The 20709-nt window shown below is 46.8% G+C and overlaps 1 protein-coding gene across 3 annotated transcripts; it reads right to left on the bottom strand.

The window, feature by feature from the left end:
• Positions 1-1812: 1812 nt before the first annotated feature.
• Positions 1813-19740, bottom strand: LOC124412409 (cytoplasmic dynein 2 heavy chain 1). 3 transcript variants are annotated; one of them, XM_046892260.1, is made up of 44 exons: positions 19320-19736; positions 18897-19255; positions 18469-18822; positions 18243-18355; positions 17929-18171; positions 17626-17846; positions 17385-17538; positions 17076-17320; positions 16695-16936; positions 16298-16621; positions 16158-16224; positions 15738-16074; positions 15194-15483; positions 14676-15125; positions 14361-14523; positions 14027-14246; positions 13833-13959; positions 13427-13747; positions 13071-13364; positions 12719-12971; positions 12129-12645; positions 11653-12057; positions 11394-11573; positions 11136-11302; positions 10867-11065; positions 10680-10798; positions 10296-10612; positions 10081-10229; positions 9683-9961; positions 9364-9599; positions 9102-9239; positions 8776-9024; positions 8192-8610; positions 7352-7926; positions 5602-6873; positions 5219-5447; positions 4942-5095; positions 4258-4462; positions 3881-4204; positions 3345-3751; positions 2991-3262; positions 2502-2802; positions 2075-2379; positions 1832-2014 (listed from the first exon to the last, which is right to left on the bottom strand). In XM_046892260.1, exons 1-43 carry the CDS (start codon positions 19548-19550, stop codon positions 2096-2098), a joined length of 12405 nt encoding a protein of 4134 aa, XP_046748216.1. In that variant the 5' UTR covers positions 19551-19736; the 3' UTR covers positions 1832-2014; positions 2075-2095. The 3 variants fall into 3 exon arrangements, with proteins under 3 accessions (XP_046748218.1, XP_046748216.1, XP_046748217.1); XM_046892261.1 differs by lacking the exon at positions 1832-2014 and having other exon boundaries at positions 2072-2379; positions 19320-19737; XM_046892262.1 differs by lacking the exons at positions 3881-4204; positions 4258-4462; positions 4942-5095; positions 5219-5447 and having other exon boundaries at positions 1813-2014; positions 3345-3648; positions 6414-6873; positions 19320-19740.
• Between the last annotated feature and the right edge of the window lie 969 nt (positions 19741-20709).

The following is a 20709-nucleotide window of genomic DNA, read 5'->3' on the forward strand; positions in this document are numbered from 1 at the left end:
ATCCAATGAGACGACAGTAATTCTGTTATAATCTATAATATCTCTCAAGTTTCTTTTTCTTTCATATTCGACACAATTATTACCATGATGTACTATATTTAATAAGTATATTACACTATTCTTATTTACTCTACCTTCCCTCCGTCCCTCCGCCCTTTGTAGTGCCTCCGTTATACTCAATGTCTTGACACGAACAAATTTTCACGTTCATATTATACATGTATGATAAGGTATATCTATTATGTATAGATATTCTATTGATTCACTGAATTTTACAGTTTTACGTAAAATTTATTATACATTATATAGATTATATCATATATATATATATAATACATTTATATATGTATATATTAATATACATATACATATATATATATATATATTATATACACATTATCGAATAGAGTAACGGAATACATACCATCGTGATACGAACCGTTTTCACTTAGGCCTGCGCCACATATTGCACGCCTTTTAATTTTTAACCTCTTCGTTGTCACCATATTATTTATTCATTGTAGAATCACGCACTTTTAACTTTTATCACTTATCTTATACTGTTTTTTGATACCGCATTATCATTGTTGATTTATTTATTATAATTATTATTATTATTCTTGTTGTTGTTACGAAACGTCACGTAAACTCCGGAAACTCATGCATGTTACTATTACACCTATTGTTCAAGTTTTCATCGTTGCTGTTGCTATTTTTATTATAATTGATACCGATTGTGTCGTTACGAGATTGTTGTATAACGTATAGAAAATGTAAAATTGCAGATTTTAGTTCTCTCAATAATACCACGTTTCTAAAAACAAACAAATAAATAATAATAATAATTATACACATAATCACAATAAAAAAACGATAATAGTAACGATAATACAGAAATTAATAATGATAATGATATAATGTAAAATAAAGAAATATACGCGGAATGTACGCGGACTCGTTATATAGTCAATTTGAATTTCGAAGAAAAAAAAATCCTAAATAATGCATGAACGATAAGACAGTTGAAATATTATAGTTAAAGTATAACTATTATATAGTTGCTCTGTTTCTAGAGTGTCCGGTTGATATTCATTACGATTTAACAGAAGAAACAGAGGAAGTTATAAACGAAACAGTGATACTCTACTCAAACGATGCAAGCACATAATATCGCGAACAAAATAATCGCGGAGTAGGTAATTATGGAAGAAGAAAAAAGAAAGGAATTAACGAAAACATGATTGGCAAAAGAAGTACTCCAAGACACGAAGCGTTTCATCTATAATATTCACTGTTTATAAATGAAACACTTGTGTGTTTTTATGCATGCATCACATCGAATGACGCAAAAGCAAAATGAGGAAAAAAATTATTACTGTTAAATCGAGTTGATCAATCATAATATATTATATACTATTATTACTATTATTGTTATGTTTATTATTACTATTCTTATTTTTATTATTATTATTATTACTACTACTACTACTATTACTATTATTATTGTTATTATTATTATTATTATTGGTTTATAAGTTAAAGTTTGTCGCTGACGTCGAAGTAATCGTATACGTGTATACAATTGTAGAGTATATAGTATGAAACGAAAGCGGCAAATAAACTCGGTACTTTCCAATGGAATCTCAACGTACTTCGTATAAAAATATACCTATATAATAATATACTATTACTTACCTTACAATACATATATATACACACACACACACACACATATATATATATATATTATATATACATACATAAACATATATTTTCCTCAATTAACAACGTTTATCTGTAAAGTTTATTAAATTTTACGATAATAAATAATATATTCAAAATATTATACATATTACACGTAGGTGTATTTTGATTCGATTGAAACACATCCTCGTCTCGAGTCAAATTTATTTCAGATTTTTGACTGCATTTTTGACACATTCCATCGACAAGAAATAATTCTTACGTATAAATTGATTAAGACTTTAATTGTCATTTTTACAATTTATTTGACCGGTGTAATTGAGTTATTGTATGTTCGTAATTGTTTCAAACAAAATTTGTCGGGGACGAGATAATTATCCGACTGGTAAATTTACAACCGAGCAACGGACGAGGCTGTAAGATGGAGAGCGACTCCTCGCCGCAACCATACATCACGATTTTCGCGATCACAAGCGACTGGCAGAGCGGATATCAGCCGATTTCTCCTGAGATCCGCGTAGACTGGAACTTCGACGAAACATTCATGGGAGTGCCGGGTCGATCCGAGATCACCGGACGTCCCGATCCAGTAGGAAACGCGGCACCGAGGCGCCGACAAAACCGGAGCTTCGTCAGCACCGACCTCTGCGAGTCGGCCGTTGCGAATTACCGCACCTGCGGGACGGAATCGCGAAAAATTGAAGGAGAACTGGAGCTGTTACGCGAGATTAATGATATACGGGACCTATGGCCAGGGCGAAAATTTTTTTGAGGTTGATTAACAAGCGCGTACGAACCGGTCAAGAGCAGGCCTTCAACTGTGGCACCACAGCGAGATCCCTCGTCCCGATTCACGTTAGATTCAGACCAATCCGCACGGAGCAGCAGCTCCTCGATGGGACGTCCAGTCCTTCGGGCCGTCCTCTGCTTCAGGGCCGCGAAAAACGCATCCGGTTTCGCCATCCAGGATAGATCCAAACAATCGGCGATCTCCGTGACTCCACCGTTCAGAAATCGATGCCTCTCGATCGCCTTCCAAGCAAATGGTACCGCCTCGATTGGACCCGTTGGCCATTCTTCCAGCCATTCTTTAGGTGTCTAATAATAAATCGTTCGTTCAATATGTTACGGGGGGAAATTAATGGAGGGTATTAGAGCACCAATTGCACAAGTTTCGTGCTTGCGTTGTGAAGCTTCGTAACGAGGTCCTCATATCCATTTGGGCAATGCAGTTCTTCTTCAAGATTAACGAATGAAACATAAACACACTACACCCAATTACAAACCTTTGCATCACTGGATCGGAAATCTTTGTTCTGAATCACGCGTTGAACATCCTTCAACAGTTTTGTAGCCGCTCTTCTTTCCTGACCGAAGAATTCGTTCAGAGGATCCTGATCAGTTTCGCCGGGGGATTTCACTTCCATATTCCCGTTTTCTTTGGAGCTTCGCTGTTTGGCCAGCTCATCCAGGAGCTTTTCGACGCTGTCGGGATTGGTGATTTCGTCGTTCGGACCACTGTCGCCAACCGCAATGGGTTCAGACTTCGCTGCGATACCTTTCAAAGTCACACGTTGGAGTAGAAGAAAATATCAGCTTTCTGTAAATGAAAAACAAAATAAAGAAAGGCGAACACGTACCACGGAGCAGAAGCAAAGCGGACTCGGCTGCGGCTCTTTCCCAGGCACGGTCAGCGTTGGCAGGAAGTCCGAAGTAATCGCTGGGAGGATCTTGATCCGGAAGTCGAGCGACGGCCTGAAGGATCCGGTTGATATCCTGTTGAACAGAGGCGTCGAGAACTGGGAGAACACCGCCAAGGTCACGACGTCCGGAGTACAGATCCCCCGCCCAAACATCGGCGAGGATAGCGCGCAGGGCACGAGCATCGTAAGCATCCTGAAGTCGACCTCCGTAAACGGCGGCGTCTAGCAAGCCACGACCCTCCTCCCAGTCACCCTTTGCTGCCGATCCTGCGACCAGTTTGGCCGCTGCTTCAAGGTCCGTTTCACTCCATTCGTAAGCCTTGATCCAACCCTGCGGTACGAACCTGCGACAAAAAGATTTCAAGCATGAAGTAGGAATTTAAAAATTGAACGAATCTTCAACGCATATTATCGAAATTCAATTACTTCTTGATCACACCTGAAACAATTTGCACACGCTAAACTCGCATTACCTTCTGCGTTCTTGAAGAGTGGCGTGGAGCCATGCAAGGATAAGCGACTCTGCCGGGTCGCCGATTTCCTGCTTATCTAGAAACAGCTGCTGCAGCGATCTCTTTACGTTTCGTTTCACCCCTTCCGGTGGCTCGTAAGCCAGTTTAGCACAGAGCGCGGAAAGCCCGGGATAAAACCCGGCCAGGCATTCTTCGGTGGTTAGCCACACCCGCGTCTTCGGGCTTCGGTCGGTGGTGCAGGCCGGGGATCGTAGCAGACTCTCCAATCGTGGTAGCCAATTCAAGGCGAGCTGAAGGTTGCTCAACAAGACCCAGCCGCCTTCCCTGCAAAAGACAAGTATTAAAAATTGGGTCATATAGAAGAGATTAGCACCTACCTGCAGGCCACCTCCAGAGCCAACTCAGCCTGCTTCAGCTGGCCTTGACCCATGGAAACTTCGACGAATGTTGTACCGGCGTTCACCGCCAGGGCCCGCAGTTCTGGACCAGGATCTGCACCCGGGGAAAGAAGTAAAAGAACGGGACAGTCCCCCCAGTCACCTTTACTAAGCGACAGTGCTGGAGGAGCGATGTCTCGAACACCTAGTGATTTGATTTTGATTAGTGGAAAGATTGAACGGAATTGATAAGATTTTTTTACGGGATAACAGAAAAATTCTCTATACGAAACCTTTATTACTAAGTATGAAACATTTTATAATGGGAGCTTTGAAATGTTCTTGCAAATAAAAAAAAAAAAAAAACTTTACAGTATCTACTGCAGCAGCTAAGTGATTTTCGAAATGATTTTCGGAACCTGAATTAACGCTAAACTTCAAAACGTGGCAGTTGCGATGAAGGGTGATTTTAGATTTTATTCTCTCAATAAGTTTTCTGTGAAGCAAATTATTGAACAATTGATATATAACTGACATGAGTAATTTGGAAAAAAATCTATCACATTCTACCGACCGTGACGGTACTTGCAAATTTTCTAACACTTATTCAATATTGCATACATATTCAAACCCTCTCACAATCATTCACCCCCGAACCAGATTCTTTGGATTACTCATACTCACCAAGTTGACTAGCGGCCAGTTTAGATAGAGCAGTATGAAGGTAGTCAGGTCTCAGGGCTCTCACGACAAGAGCCTTTTGAAGTGGTGTCAATGTTGTGTCAGCGAATATCTTCCCAGCGTCTGCAAGCCAGGCAGGACAAAGCTTCGAGCCGAGCTTTTGTCAAAATGAAAAAAACGAGATACCCCACGTATCAGCATCATATTCTCGCTCAGTTTTCAATTTTAGAAACGAGGTAAATTTCATCTTACTTTTAAAAAAAAAATTGTTATCGCGTACCTGTGGCCGAACAGCTATCAGCGCAGCGACAGCCGACTTCCGCTCATCCGGTACCCATTCCGGTGTCATTGCTGCTCCGACGCTCGATGACGCGCTTTCACTCAGCAGAAGATTCTTCTCTGCAATCGGTACGTCGCCACTCAACGCTAGCACCAAATGCAGCGCCAAAGCGAGCCTGTGCTTGCGGTAAGCTGCCCTAGTGCAGTGCTGCAACGTCAATGCTATCAGTCTGAAAATAAGAAAATAAGAAAATGAAAGATGGATTTAAAAAAACATTTAGATTCGTCAAGCTAAAAAGTCAGAAGCATCATTCGAAGTTGAGGAAGGCAATTAAATAATCTGGTTTCAAGGATTGATCTCAGACTTCTGACAGAAGCACCCACCTCTTCTTCCGGTTCTCATCGACTCTGGGTTCGCCAACAATATTACTTCCAACAGTGTCAACATCACGAGGCATCAATGCCTTCAAATATATGAACGTGAATTCCTCAGCAGAGAATACATAGAGAGGCCCAAGTCGAGGCAGATCCTTAACAGCCTCGTAAAGTCCAGCGGCAAAGGTGGCAAAAGCGGCGTGTTGCTCAGCGCGTTTAGCGACTTCTTCGAGGCTGTGTCTGCTGTCTTTTAGAGCGCGAGCGATCTCCTTAGCTTTGGCCTGCGTGGCTTCTAGAGAGCCGAGCAAGCCGCCGCCGGACACTTGTTCGCCAAGGAGAAGATCCTGTCCGCGTGCAGCTCCGAGCTGAGCCAGAAGGTCAACACGTGCCGCGTCGCGTTCACCGGCGAGTTTTTCCTCCCGTTCCAAGGCTGCTCTGCGAGCCTCTTCGAGGCCGGGAGTTTCTCGAAGAAGAGCACGCTCCACGAGCCGCTCGGCAAGGCTGCCGATTCCGGCGCCAAGAACGACCTCCGCGACGACAGCCTCCCTCGGGAGTCCCTCACCCCTTACGACGGACTCCCTGCGCGTAGCCAAGAACAGTTTGAACCCGGGTTGCGCGGCAAGAACTCGATCGCCAAGACGAAGAGGGCCGCGTCTCAAGAGCGGAAGGATCACCGGGGGCAGTGAATCGATCTCCTCGACGAGCAGCGGCTTGCCGAAACGTACGGCGAGTTCCAGGGTCGTAAGGAAACGAGAATCTACGGGACTCGTGACCTCCAAACCACACGAGGCCTGGTTCGACTTCAACCAAGCCACGGCGACTCCTGATGGATCCAGAAACAGCGGAACCAGGGGCCCCTTCAGGGCCCGGACTGCGCCGACGAGGCTCTCACTGTCGACCGGAAGACCCTGCGCTCTCCAGGAAAGACGTTCGCGTTCAGTGGTGAGCAGATCAACCGATGTCTTATCGTCGTCTCGCCGATCCATGGAACTCTGGTAGACGAGCAACGTCGCTGCGCCCGCTGCCTCCCTTGACAAGCGCATCTTTCTCTCGGTCAAATGTCGGTGCTGCTCTTCCCAGTCACGGTGCTCCGCGGCCAAACCCTGCAGCAAACCCTGAGCTGCCGCCAAACTAGTCTCTGTGCTTTCTGCTCGCAGCTGGAGAGCCGCGACGCCACGCGAATGCTCTGCAAGCTCCAGCTGCAGCTGACCAACTCGACTCTCCACGGTGTTCAAACCCGCTGCCAGTCTGCCCAGCTGCGCCTCCGCCGCGGAAAGCCGTCTGTGGATTTTCATTTTCTTACAGTCAAATCGATATTTTTGAATTTTCAGTTAAACTTGAACGTAAGAATTATCAGTATGAACTTTTCAGAACTACAGCATCCACTGTGGATGCGAATAATTGTCAAATCGAATGGAATCGAATATTCAAACATTTCAATAATTCAGATCATTCAAATTATTGTAATGAATGGTTAATAAGTATAATATAAATTACTGAACAGTTAGACCTATTGAATCCATTATGCATAATACACGCTAATCACGATAATAGCATCAGGAGGTTAAGTATAATTTTATTATTGGTCAAAGGGATTACCAGTATATTCGAACTGAAAATCAATTATTTAAAGACTGGTATCACTGAAATTATTAGTGAAATTTAAATCCCTTTGAAACTCAAATTTTCCATGATTTTGAACTATTCTCAAACTTTATCACAAAAAATGTCTGCAACAACTAATCCTCATCTCACTTACTCAGCAAGGACTCGCTGCTCCCTCTCAAGTGGAGCGACATCGCGAAGGACCTGGCCGTATCTGAGGTTGGCCAAAACCCAGGTGGCGAGAGGAGCAGCAGCAACAGACGCTCTCCTTGCTGTCTTTTCTTGGAAGCTCTCTGGTTTCTCGGTTACGAGCTTTTCGACGGCATCGAGGCTCGCTGAAGAGCTTTGCCTCGCGTCCCAAGTCCTGAGCTCGTCCTTGACGCCACGTTTCGCGAGGAAAGTCTTCATGCTGTTCCAGGATGTGTCGCGGATTCCCATTAGCCGCAGAACACCCTCGAGGACATCTCTCACCGGCGCGGGAGGTGCCCTTAACGAACGCACTTCCGCCAGGGCGTCGGCACTGATTCCTGCGACCGCCTGAGCGGCTTCTGCTACCAATGGTTCTACCCTACCCAACTCGGCTTCGATGTCACCCTTACGACGGGCCACCTCGGCACTTTCACGCTCCGTCTCAGCTTTCAGAGTCGTCATTTCCTCTCGCTGACCAGTTGCGCCTCTCATTGTTGCCGTTATTTGATCTAGAGCCGAGGCTGCTTTGCCTTTTTCAATCTAGATATCATGACGAATAAGAAAATTGATTAAACAATCGATGAAATCAGCATTTCACCTTTTGATGATGAATAATGCTTCTTATTTTTTCGTTACAATCATGAAAAAAAGGAAATCCTTATTTGGTTTCAAGCGAAAAGTAACGTTTCTACTAAACCAAACTGTTTATACGGCAATTGGTCCCAACCTCTCATTTAAAAATTTCATGTTCAATCCACCGCCAAGTAATATAGATACTTCTGAATCAATTGTAATATAGGGATACCTCGAGCTCCTCGCGTTGTTTCGACGCCTCCGTCTGAAGTTTAGCAACTCTTTCACCCGCTTCCGTGAGGCGCCCGATACCAGCCTCAAGGCTAACGATCTCCTGTTCGACGTTCTGCATCCACTGCGTTTTTAGAATTTCATAGGAGTGTAAAAGTGCCAGGAAACTTGCAGGTGTCTGCTGTACAGGATCAGCTACCGCGAGATGAGCCGCAACTACGATTCCTACATCGGAATCCTGTTCCTCATCCCCATCCGCGCATTTTCGCACAGCCAACTCAGTCAAGGCTATCTTTGACGTCCACCAACGATCTCCTCCCAGAAGAACGCATTGTCGCAACACCCCTGATCGCAAAATCCATTCCTCTCTCGTGTCGCCCTCGTCCAATATCATAGCGACGCGAAGCAGTCGCTTCAAACCTGGTTAGAAATTATAAGATAAACGTAAAAGGCATTGTGTGAACAAAATTATCAGATGTAAAAATATATCATTGGAGTCATCCAATGTTATAGAGCTTCCTTTGATTATCTGACATCAATTTGTCTGCATTTAAAATTTACACAAATTATTGGGTGCATTCTTACGGTGCTGCAAATATTGCTCCAAGCTCCCAGCGAAGTCTTCTCTGCGTGCCAATTCACCAAGAGGCACGAGCATGCCATCCAGCTCCTCAGAGCTAACAAGCCCTGGAATTTCACCCTTGTCTATAAGAGCGGCAATCAGAATTGCAGTTTCCTCTTCTCTGAGGTGATGCTCTTCCAAAAGTAAAACTGTAGGCTCTCCGTCGATACCCGCAGATTGGACAGCTGCCTTTACAGCAGTTCGTCCTCGGCCTGAAAATACACACGTCACGAAGCAAAACGATGGATAAATAAATTTCATGTGTTATAAGGATTTTACACACACGTACCTGAAGCAGCGTTTATCAAGTTGAAGGAGGACAGCATCGCGGCGAGCCTCACCGCGGTTCTTCGTCCTGCACCAGGACGTCCAATCAGGACAACCCCTCCCTGACCTCTCTGACCTCTTCCAAGAGCCCAGCTAGCTCCTTAAGTGAAAAATAAATGTGTTCGTGAAGAAATTTAATGGTTAGAAATAAAGTGACACTAATTTGATACTTTGGACAGTTAATTACGTCCTGGCACAATTAATTATACTACAAAAACAATCACCTGCAACCAACAGCAAAAATTGAGACGTCATTTCTACTTCAACCGGTTGTCCTTCTCTCGCACATCTCACCGCAGCATTAGCAACTTGTTCACGCCACTGTTCTAGTGCGAATGGAATAAGCCCTATACCACCCCCATCCCCTTTCCAAGCATAAACATCATCCCCAGCCCCCTTAGTATCCGGGAATCTCGAAAGAACACTCGATTCCCAGCGTGATCTTTCGCGTTGGGTGAGCCTGTATAAGGTGTTCATTTGTAGTGTATAATCAGGGAAAGGTAGTAAAAATTTTGATTATTCCTTGACAACCGCGAGTTTCACCTTGCGGAAAAAAGATGACGTCCGGCATCGACCAAGTGCTGAACCACCTCGGAAGCATCTTCTGGGCTCGGGTAAAACCGAAGCGCATCCGCCCAGGTCGCAAGATCACGAGCAGTCCATTCCGTCTCCGTTGATGCTAGTCCTCGAAAAGCGTCTAGCATCGCGGTTGCCATTCGAGGTATAAATGTATCCACAGCATCTCTTTTCCCAGTATTTTGCTTGACCGCAGACCGCAGATGGAGCTCAACGATAGCCAGCAACTCCTTAGACCTTGGCTGCCTGTGAATAATGTCAGCATGATTAGAACACAAGCGGGTGTACATAATGATTGACGAGAATAATCGCAGCCGGTACTTTGATGAAAAATTGGAAGGTAAAGATCGGAACATTTATCTTACGGCATGTGGTGAGTTGCCAGAAGAGCTTCCAGCCTCGGGTGAAGAGGCGTAACGGAGTCCGCTGTGCAAACAGCAGAAACTGGAAGTTTAGCAAACTCTAGATCCTCCTCATAGAATCCACCTTCCTGGAGTATCTGTCTTACAAGTTCCTGGAAGTAGAAGGAAATACACAGGCATCATTAAACATGTGAAAGCACCATGAAGATGAATGGTACCTGCAGATTCTTCGAAGCCAAGTGAATATCCTCAAGCAGCAGAATCAGGCGTCGCCCGCTCTTCGGTCTGTAGGTTCTACCGTTGGCCGATGACGCGTCTACTTGAATGCAAGCTCGTTTTAGACGCGCCACTAACTCCTCAGGGCCATGCAGAGAAGAGCCCCGGACCACCGAGGCACCGCTTCGCATGTCCCGCGTTGACGCGAGAGCCGCCGCAATCGTTGAGCTTTTTCCACACCCGGGTGAGCCTCGTAACAGAACTGGATGGCCCGATTCTATCCAAGGGCTCACGGCTGCCAGGGCAATCTTCACGGAGCCTGAAAAGGCAGGAAATCGGAGTAGTGTAAGTGAGGTTCAACGACCAGGTATCGCGACATGGAGTACCTGAGAGGAATAGCGGGCCTTCATCAGTGTCTAAATAAATCACAGCGTCATCGAGTGGTTCCAATCGATCCCTTTCCGGGTCGTACGTAACAGCACAAGGTTTTTTCGGATCTGGACATCTGCCAGTGTAATCAATCCTTTTAATTAAGTACCGATCTAGAAGTGTTTGAGAAAAGTAGCGACTCACCTGCAGTCACAAATCTCGTACAGAAGTCGTGCCAAGTTGTCACGAGATACGGGATCCTCAATTTCGCCGCACAACGACTGGACCAACGCAAGAGCTGCCCTAGTGCGAGTCCTAGCTATTCCCAGGTGCGCCATGACGGCGTCGACTAGTCCTGAAGCTGACGATCGTTGTCTGTTTGTTTTGAGCGCCACCTCGATACCTAGAAAGAAGAGAATGGCCAGGTTATCGAAGAAAATTGCGTTACCAGATCTAGCTGTGAAGTTCCTTGCCTTTTGACAAATGAGTCAGAGCGACATCCTGCACCTGCAAAGGAAAGTTTTCAAGACGTGACGGTGAAATCAGCGACTTAACGGAAAGGGAACCGAGATGAACGACACCCAGACGAGAGACAGTCGCTGGACTTGCTCCGTCGAGCCGATGAGTCTCGAAGATGAATCTTGAGAAGATGAACAAAGTTTGAACGTTATTATTTCTTTATTCACATCAAGCTTAAGGTATAGAAAAAACATGCTTAAAAGGTATAATACCTTGTTCCAGCGCCTAAACGGACGCCGACTCCATTCGGTAAAGTCAATAAACGGTTGTCATCCAGGGCAGAATTTAGAGCCTCCGCCCAGGCGGGTTCAACGTCTCCATCCAAGACGATCCAAGTCGGAGTATCTCCTGCGGAAGCAACGTTACCAGAGAGGAGGCCTTCCTTCCATTCCCTGAGCATTGAATGGTGATACAGTATGTTACAGTACAGTGCAGTTGTGTCTAAAGTGCAATGTAGATGTGGAAACGTACCTCGTCTGTGGATCGACGCGACCCAGAAGTTTCGTCTTAGCCACCGCACCGGGGTAAACTAGGAGCTGGGTAACCGGCTTCCCGATGCGCGCCATCGCGCTGACAAGTGTTCGCCGAAGAAGGGTCTTTCCACAACCTGGAGGGCCAACGATAGCAACGCCTGTGCGAGCCTGGAGCTGTTGGTCGAGCTGAACACACCTCTGGACTATTTCGGTGCCGAGTTCTGAAGCCTTGCAGATAGTCTCTACAGCGATAGAAAGCTCGGTGGTATTGTGAAGAGATTGGACACTGTGTGAATTCGAAGTTTTCTCATTTGGAAACACATCCGACAGCAGAGCGGCAAACTTGGCCGAATCAGATTCGGTTAGTTTCGGCATTATAGCGGTCCGCAATCCTTCCAACAGTCTGAAAAATGTTCAACTAAATTTGTACAGAACAATTTTCACCAGTCTATGAAACAAATTGAAAGTCATTACCTCGTAGTCTCAGCATCAGACCGTTTTCCAGAGGATCGATAAACGGCCTCAAGGACAGACTTGAGTGCCCTGAGTCCCCAGTCGTAGTGAGGCTGTCTAGACAAGAGTTTGTGTGCCAAATCCAATGTTTCGACAAGCTGTTTTGCGAGAGTCCGAGCTTCTAGAAAACCGGCGCACTCCAAAAGTGAACCAGCGATGTCGAGTTGATCGGGACGTGCCATAGCAACAGGACGGAAGAGTCTAGCCAAAGAATCTGGAAGCCTGTGTCGCCCACCGTACTCAGCTCCGGCTGGGTTCATCGTTATAAAAATGCAGCAGTGTGGGTCTAACTTGACGCGATCAGTCCCAAGCTTAACCTGAGCCACACCATCGCGAACTGCCTCTTGCAGCGGTCCGACGAGCATCGAAACCGCACTCAGTGTCTCCTCCTTCAGCCTGTTGAACTCGTCGAAACAGCCCCAAGCTCCAGCCTGTGCCAAGCCACCCAGAATTCGACGCACGCTACTTGCGTCCATTCCTGCACGTCGAATCACGTTCAATCTTTTCGGTTTCTACAGACAAATGATCCCGCAATTCCACTACGCACGTACCTTCATCGCAGTTGAAAACAAGGACAAGCCTTCCCAGGATAGCACCGAGTGCCTTGACACTCTCAGTTTTTCCAGTCCCAGCTGGGCCAGTTGGACTGCCACCCAAACCAAGCCTCATCGCCTGGGTCAGAGCCAGGAAACATCTTTCCGTAAGCGAGGTGCGAACGAGCCCGATACTGGCTCCTTGGTACTCGAAACGATAAGGAAACTCAGCACCAGCGCAACGAATCATCGGTCCACCAGTTTCGGCGGTCTACGAACAAATCGGTTGATTTTACACAAGTTTATTCTTTCGAGTAACGTTTTCCAAGATTTTCTGGAAGTTTGAAAATTCACTATGAGTGTGACTCACCCCCCTATACGTCCTCAACTGCCGACTCCAGTCCCAGGATATCTTGGTGACGCTTCCAGGTGCGGTCATGGTCGAGTTGACCAGTGACCGAACAACTCCGAGATGATGAACGACGTCAAGGAGGAGTCCGCGAGCTTTCAGAGCGGTCAGTTTGTCCCCAATGTCCTCCAAGCCCCGGTACCGTGCGCGTTGTGCCTCTAAAGCCTCTACAAGGTTCTTTAGAGACGTAACGCCCTCACGCATCGCTCGCTCACATCGTTCCGTGAACCGAATTCGTTCCGAGAGAAGGAGAATCTGTATAGATTTGGCACAACGCTGTATAGTGTCAAAATGGAGAAGAGAACCTATTTGATTACCTGGGCGGGATAGTGCGAAGGGTCGGGTGACGAATCTGCCAAACACTCGTCCAAGCTCAGACGCAAAGCGTCCCTGATGCCGGCTTCAAGAGCGTCGAGCCACTCCGGTAACGGTTCTGTCAGCTCAATATCTCTCGGCAGCTTGATCACCTCGCCCTCCGGAGATATAACGGCTTTCAGAAAATTTCGATCTGTAATAGCGCCACCAAGTCCTGGAAACAATTTAGGCAAGTGTGCCTCCAATCCTCGTCCTCCGGACACCAATTCCAGAAGGTCTTCGTCACTCAGGAAATAGAGCCTCGGATATGCAGCTCGCTTTTCCTTTGAATCATACGCATAATTCAAGTTTATACGGAGAACAAGCGGAGATAAAAGAAAGAGAAAGATAGAACCGCGACAATATTACCTCGAGGAATTCATCCAGGCTGCGCTGACACCGGTCCAAAGCATCCTTGAGATCTACTAAGGCAGGAAGAGGAAGTCGTCGTAATGCCGGGACTCTGGGGTCCCTTGATATTTCTGCCATTAGATATCTGAAAAAACATCGATTTCTGTATTGTCTGCACAACCACAAAAATTAACTCTAGTTTCTTTACGTACCTGAACTCCTTATCAGCTCTCATCCATTTGGCAACCTCGTTGGGCGCTGCACCTCCGCCAAATATTGGCTCCAAGTAAATCCACTTTCTCTGAACTGCGCTCAGGATTCGTACCCTTTCTTCTAACTCGGAGAGAGCAGCTTCCCAGCGAACTGCTCGAGCCGCAAATCTCTCATAGCAAGAAGAACTTCTAGCTCCCTCCAGGAGAAGCCGTAGCTCACCTGTTGTTGACATTCATTTGCATCATGAACTCGGTGAAAAATTCTCATTATGGTTGTTCAAGTACGGGCAAGTATTATCCGTTTTACCCACGTACAAGTTGCATGAACACAAACCTGCCCTTGCTAAAAGACCAGCGTATTCCACAACAGTGTGCACGATTGCTCCTTGGCTGTCCTTAGACGATTGCAGAGGAAGGGAGGCGGATCCTTCCCAGGACTCGAGTTCAGCGAGTGCCTGACGAATACCTCCCTCAGCAGCAGCCCTCTTGGTCACCATCTAGAGCGATTAACACATAATAAGTAGAGAGGAAGAAAAATTCATAAACATTATCTGAAGACTGAATTTATTCTAAGACTGAATATTGTCTCGTTAAAGAATTAAAATTGTTGTAATCTTTTATTCAGTTTCGTTTACGTCCCCATTCTTACCTTGATATATTCAATTTTTTCGTTAATGACAGAAGCAGCGTTCAAAACATGCCCAAGAGTAACATCCTGGAGCTTTTTGGCCGGCAGACCAAGGATTTCGGTAAGTTCAGCCCAGTGTTCATCGACGAGATCGTCCGATCGAAGATGCTGTGCCCACTCAACCGCAGACCTGATTTCACGAATTCTTTTTTCAACAAAAGTGACTCGTCTGGTTGGGTCCTGTTCAAGTCCCGCTGCAGGACCCCGAATCCGAGTTTCCCACGAGTCGAGCCAGTCCTGAAAACGGGGTAACCTCCTCCTCGCAACGGTCCACTCCTCCGCCTCCTGCTTGCCAAGTTCCTCTATAAACTCGGCTTGCACTTTGCAGTTAGTTTCCAGAGCTTCAAGTTCTGCTTCAATTTCCGCAGACGCCGGGACTCCACTCTCATCTGGGTCGGTTTGAAGGTCATCCTACAGAGGAATGGAATTTTCACAGAAAAAATTGGCGTGAAAAAAAGAAGACAAAGAAATATACTAACCACCCCAATTTCAACAAGGTTCAAACCGAGCCGACGGCACTCCTCATCAAGCCCCTTTTTTATCGCCTTCAAAGCAAACCATCGCTCTCGTGTCGCTACGAGCCACTCGACGTCAGTTACTTCCGACCTCGAACTCCACCTCACCTCCCATCGCTCCCTGTCATCTCGTAATGCAACGTACCTGTGCCGAAGATTCAACTTCGCATCTTCCATTTGCCGCGTTATCACCGTCTGGTGTCGCTCCAGCCGATCTCCAAGGCCTTCCCATGCCGCCCTCGCACCGTTTACCCCTGAAGGAATTCAGGTGCTTCTTCATTCACTTTTCGTTGCTTTCAGGGGGACCCTTATGTCGCGGAAACAGATTACTATTGGATGCAAATACCAATATTTTCCACGACCACGACCAAACATCAACCGTGAATTTTTCCAAACCGATAAACTTTAAAGTTCCTACTCGAATGAAGAATTTTCCTTGCATAATACTCAGTTTCCGCAACATACTAGTTCTTCTAAAAGCGAGTATTCTCAGCTAACCATATCCTACCTTCAAGTCGCTCCCTGGTCCAGGCTGCCAGGACTCTTGCGAGTCCGGCGATGTCCTCAAGCTCGTTTGCAATTCCGGTAGCATCATCACGTATTCTTGCGTATGCCTCACGGGCCAATCCAATTTCCTCTATGCTTCTCGGACGTCGGTCGAGTTCCTGCGAAGCCGATGAGAGGAACTCAGTTACTGCAACCAATCGTGATGACGCCTCCGTTCTCAGATCCACCGAGAGACGCTCCCAACTCCTTCGCGTTGTCGACTCAAGGTCTGCTCTTGCCGTCCCTGTGTCCACCCGAATGCACCACAGGCGAATTTCACTTCCCCTCAATCGGCCCACCTGGTGAAAACTGTTCAAGTGAGTGAATGTCATTGAGAAGGGAAAAGAAATTGTTCTCTAATGTGTAAATGGAAAAGTTTCACCTCCTGGGCCCACTGCTTGGCATCCTTGAAGGCCTTCTCCCACTCAACAGGTGGACGACTTTTCAATCTGTAATTTATCAATTATCATCAGATCGATCAAGTGCACCAATTACTAATCTGTAGAGAAGAATTGATCTCACCGTTCACCAGGGTCCATTCTTGCAGGGGCAGCGAGTGGTATCCACTTGACACGGGTCGCTTCCATTGCGGCAAGAACGATTTCCGCCTCCGCGTAGACACGCCCGAATAGATAAGCGCTGCGTCGAACGAGGCCACCGAATTGTCCTTCGGCAGCATCGCCAACGCCCCTGAAGTTCGTGGGAATAGCGAGGAACCGACGGAGCGCGGAATAAACTTTCGCTCGGACCTCTTCCATTGGGGGCCGCCACTGAAGACGGCCATCGTGATATACAAGTTCAACTCGGATTTCCGGGAGCTTCTGAAGAAGCGAGGGCAGCGCAGCCCTGTATGAGATACAAGATGAATTTAGAAGTGATATAAACAGACGTCAGAGTCAAAGAAGTTAAATTTTCTTACCGGTAAGCTACGCCAAGTGCCTTCAACAGCTGACGATCCCAGTGCAGCTTCCACGCCTTGGTGTTGCCGTACTGTCCTTCGACTGTGTCGACCGTGGACCGCATATTACGCAGCGTCTCCTTCCATCCGTTTTGATTGGTCGCTAAATTTACGGCATCCCCTTTGAGCAAACTCGCCACGCGTTCGCAAAGAGCCGAGTGTTTTTCACTCAACTCCGAATTCTGTTGCGCAAATTTACGCACCTAGAAGACATAGATAACAGAGATCGTTAACGGATGTTTGTTACCAACTGTACAGAAACTTAGCAATGAATTGTTCGGTTTCATTCACCGTGGAATCGTAAAAGTCGAGATTCACTAAAAAAATGGAAAGGACACTCACCAGCTCCCTCAGTCGCGCAGTGTATGCGTCGACTCTTTGGGGGTCGTTCCATGCAACTCCTGACTGTTCGCGAACTGCACGAGCCAATTCCAACGCGGCCACAAGCATGAGGGGCCTTTGAGACGGGACCATGCGATCCCCGATGGTGTTGTGGAAGGTGGCAACCTGCTGCAAAGCCCTAGCGCGGCTCGCCAAGGCTCCTGACCTTTCAGCCAGCTGGCCAATCTCACGAGGAAGTTCGATTCCTGGTTAAAATTGTGCATGAATTTTTTTGGGGTGTCGATACGATTCGTTAAGGGAGATATTCACCTTGCCCAGCCAGTGCTCGGACCTCGCGAACGAGTTGCGTCAGCCGCGGGTCGTAGGTAACGCGCATCATGCTCGCCCCGGTTAGCTCAACCACTGCACCATCCGCGTCAAGGCTCAGCTCCTTCGATATCACCGCTGTTCGAACCTCATTGGTCTAATTCAACAAGTGAGAAGAGAATTGGATTGATCATGTGATCGGAAACCAATGTCATTCTGATTGCTCGCTTCTCACTCGTCTTACCCACGACTCGATGAACTCTTGTCTCCGCGATGCGGCCTCTTTCAAAGCCGCGGTGATGGTCGTTACTGCATCCTCATATCCAGGAAGATCCGCAAGCAGTTCTTTGACGAGTTTCCTCAGTCCCTCGAGCCTGAGCTCAGCTGTCCTAGCGGCCTGGATATCTTGAAGGATGCGAGGACTATCGAGGAGGCGAACCGTGTCTGGGCCGATTTGATAAGATTCTGTAACGAAGCGTCGCAATTGTTTATACCAAGGGGCGGGATGAGATTCGGATATTTCACTTGAATTAAGCGTTTAACGAACCCACAAGACCGCTGACGGCCGAAAGCAGAGCCTCTCGCTCGCCACGAAGCGCCCTCCTCAGAGCTTCTCTTTTTAGGAGTTCCCCATAGCGACGAAATTCTGCAGCCAAGCCAGCCGGACCTCGAACCCCGGAGAACTGGGCACGCAGCTTTGCAGCTACCCTTTCTTCGGCGGGTCCCAAGGAGTCCTCAACCTTCCGCTTAGCTCGTTCCCATGCAGCCTCGTCCTCGTCCGCACTGAGGCCTGCGAAAAACAAGGAAAAACACTAGGCTGTGGCACCCTATCAGTTCACCTTTCCAAGTTCAGTAGCTTACCTTGAACTTCATCGAAGACTCGTAGTAGATGGTCCGCTCCGAGTGCGGCACGCTCACCTGGTGTCAATAGTCTAACCAGCTGCCGGTGTTGAGCACGAAGTTCCGTAAGGAGCCTGAAACAAAATAGCGTTCCAGGAAAGTTGACTCTATCGTGCGAGAGTAAAATGCTGGAGTACAAATAACATGTTTTTTAAATTTACAAAAGGAGGTCCTTTATCTGACATACCTAAGTCGTTTTCCCAATCTGGCACATCTCTGAGGCGTGTGAACCGGGCCTTTCCAAGGATGAAGGGATTGGTGGGGCCAAAAGAGTCCGGTTAGTCTTTCACAGGAAAGCGTCCACTTCTCGCAGAGGCTCGCCCCGATGGCCACAGATTCATCCCTCACCTGGGGTCCGTCACCGGCCCCAATTACTTGCGCATTGACGAGAGACTCCGTGACGGAGACGATTTCGTTACCAATAACGTCGAGCAACGATCTCATTCTATGCTCCGAGTATGCTGACCCCTCGAGCTTCCACAGGTCGTCGACGTACCCAGCAACCGCTTCCAACGCCTCCTCAGCGGCCTCGAGGCTTTCTCTGATATAATCAGGTTAAGCGAAGGTGATAAACAAATGCGAGATTATGAGGTCAGAAGAAGAGCCGAAACCAACCGTGAAGCCGCAGCGCGATCCAGCTCGACTCTCATTCGCTTTAAAGTCTCCGTAGCTTCAAGGGCAACTCGTCGTTCCTCGGAGTTTTTCCCCCCGCTAGCCCGTCTCTCCCAAGTTGCCTGTTCTTCAAGGACCGTAGTGGTCGGCCGGGGTCCAAGAAGACCCTCTTCCAGCCTCTTCAGCAGATCTCCAGTGACCCCCGCCCGCTGTAAAGCCGGACCCCAGACCAGGCGAAGGGCACTCAACAGAGCTGAGCCTTCCCCCGTGTTGGAAGAACCCGCACGCTTCGCGTTGCCACCTGTCGTCGCGACCTGAACCAGGTCGTGGAAGTTCTCGTCTGTCACTGAGGCAGCTTTCACCTGAAAAATCCAGGACGAATCAGTGCTTGCGGTGTAATCTTGAATTAGGAGGAAATCTAATTACCTTGAAGAAGACCAAGGTGTTGCCTCCACGGGAGGGTAGCTCGATAGTGAGTTTTAGTCCCATGTCCTCCGACTCTCGGGGCTGGGCGCACAACGTCTTGCACGAAGGTTCATCGAGGAATTTGTCGACCTCAGGAGTAGCCGCGATTCCTGGATTCGCGTCGACCGGAACTCCGAAATAATGTGAAGCCGTTGATACTATCAACGATCTCCCTCCGTCAAGCTTCACCATTTTCGAATACCGTACAGCTCGATTTGAATTGTTTCAAAGGAACACTTTTACCCAAGCTCATGAAGTGACAATGGACTTGACAAAATGTGACAAGGTTGAAGGGGAAATGTCACTTGGGTTGTTTCTTACAAACGATGTCATAATGTACTGTCACTGTTACCAAGGTACGCGTGACAACCTTGTTTGGCCACGTGCGTACCCATGACAACCGCATTCAGGGCCGTGCCACAGTGAACGCTGAAGCCAACCTGCATCGTCCGGATAAATATCTAGCGGCGAAGCAAGCGGATTGATTATTCAAAACTATGTGAATAATGAGAACTGCGTTATGGTTTCATATTATGCCAACTAGGAGATTAAAATTTCTGCATAGTCTCAGTAGGAATTTCCGATGATGTTCTCAGTCATGCTAGAGGCCAGGTGAATGCTGCTGATTGCCAGACAGACATTGCGACGATGGATTACAATTCTACGTTCCAGACCTTGGTATATCTTTCTCGGTGGATTATATTCGAAAATTGATAAGATATATGAGTTCCGCAATTTGGCGAATAATCTCTGACTAATCGTCACCTTGACTGATGTGCGTTACTTGCGATCAGATACTGGAAGCGTGTAACAACTCGACCAATCTAATAATCTCTGGAAATTGGTACAAAGTGTATAAACACTAAATGTTCATTTGGCAGTATCACTGACTTCATTGAGTCGTGCGGAAGTATCAGACGCAAGTAATGTGTATCATAAAATAGGGTATCAGTCAATTGAATTAAGCATACGATATGTATACTCTTGCGATCGGTTATCTCAAATTCTATCGACAGGTGGCGATAACGCCTATCGGGTGACTCGCACATGGTGCTTGACATTCAAATGTGATACAATGTTCCAGCGTTGATGCTCTCACTAAAAACCGAGCATTACATCACGCTTTTTCTAATCAGAATATTTTATTTCCAGCACAAAATCGTCCAATAAATACTTGCACCGAGTCGGAATTTCTGGAAATTGTAAGGTGTAGAAACTTTATCATTAATCTCCATCTTTTGTAACAGTAGGCGTTAAGAGATACTATCTATATACCAAATATATGTAATTGCTTGTACCTAAAAAAATCGTGACAAATTAATCGATGTATGTACAATGAAACATAATGACG

Source organism: Diprion similis, chromosome 11 (genome assembly GCF_021155765.1).
Source record: "Diprion similis isolate iyDipSimi1 chromosome 11, iyDipSimi1.1, whole genome shotgun sequence".
NCBI classification, from domain to species: domain Eukaryota; kingdom Metazoa; phylum Arthropoda; class Insecta; order Hymenoptera; family Diprionidae; genus Diprion; species Diprion similis.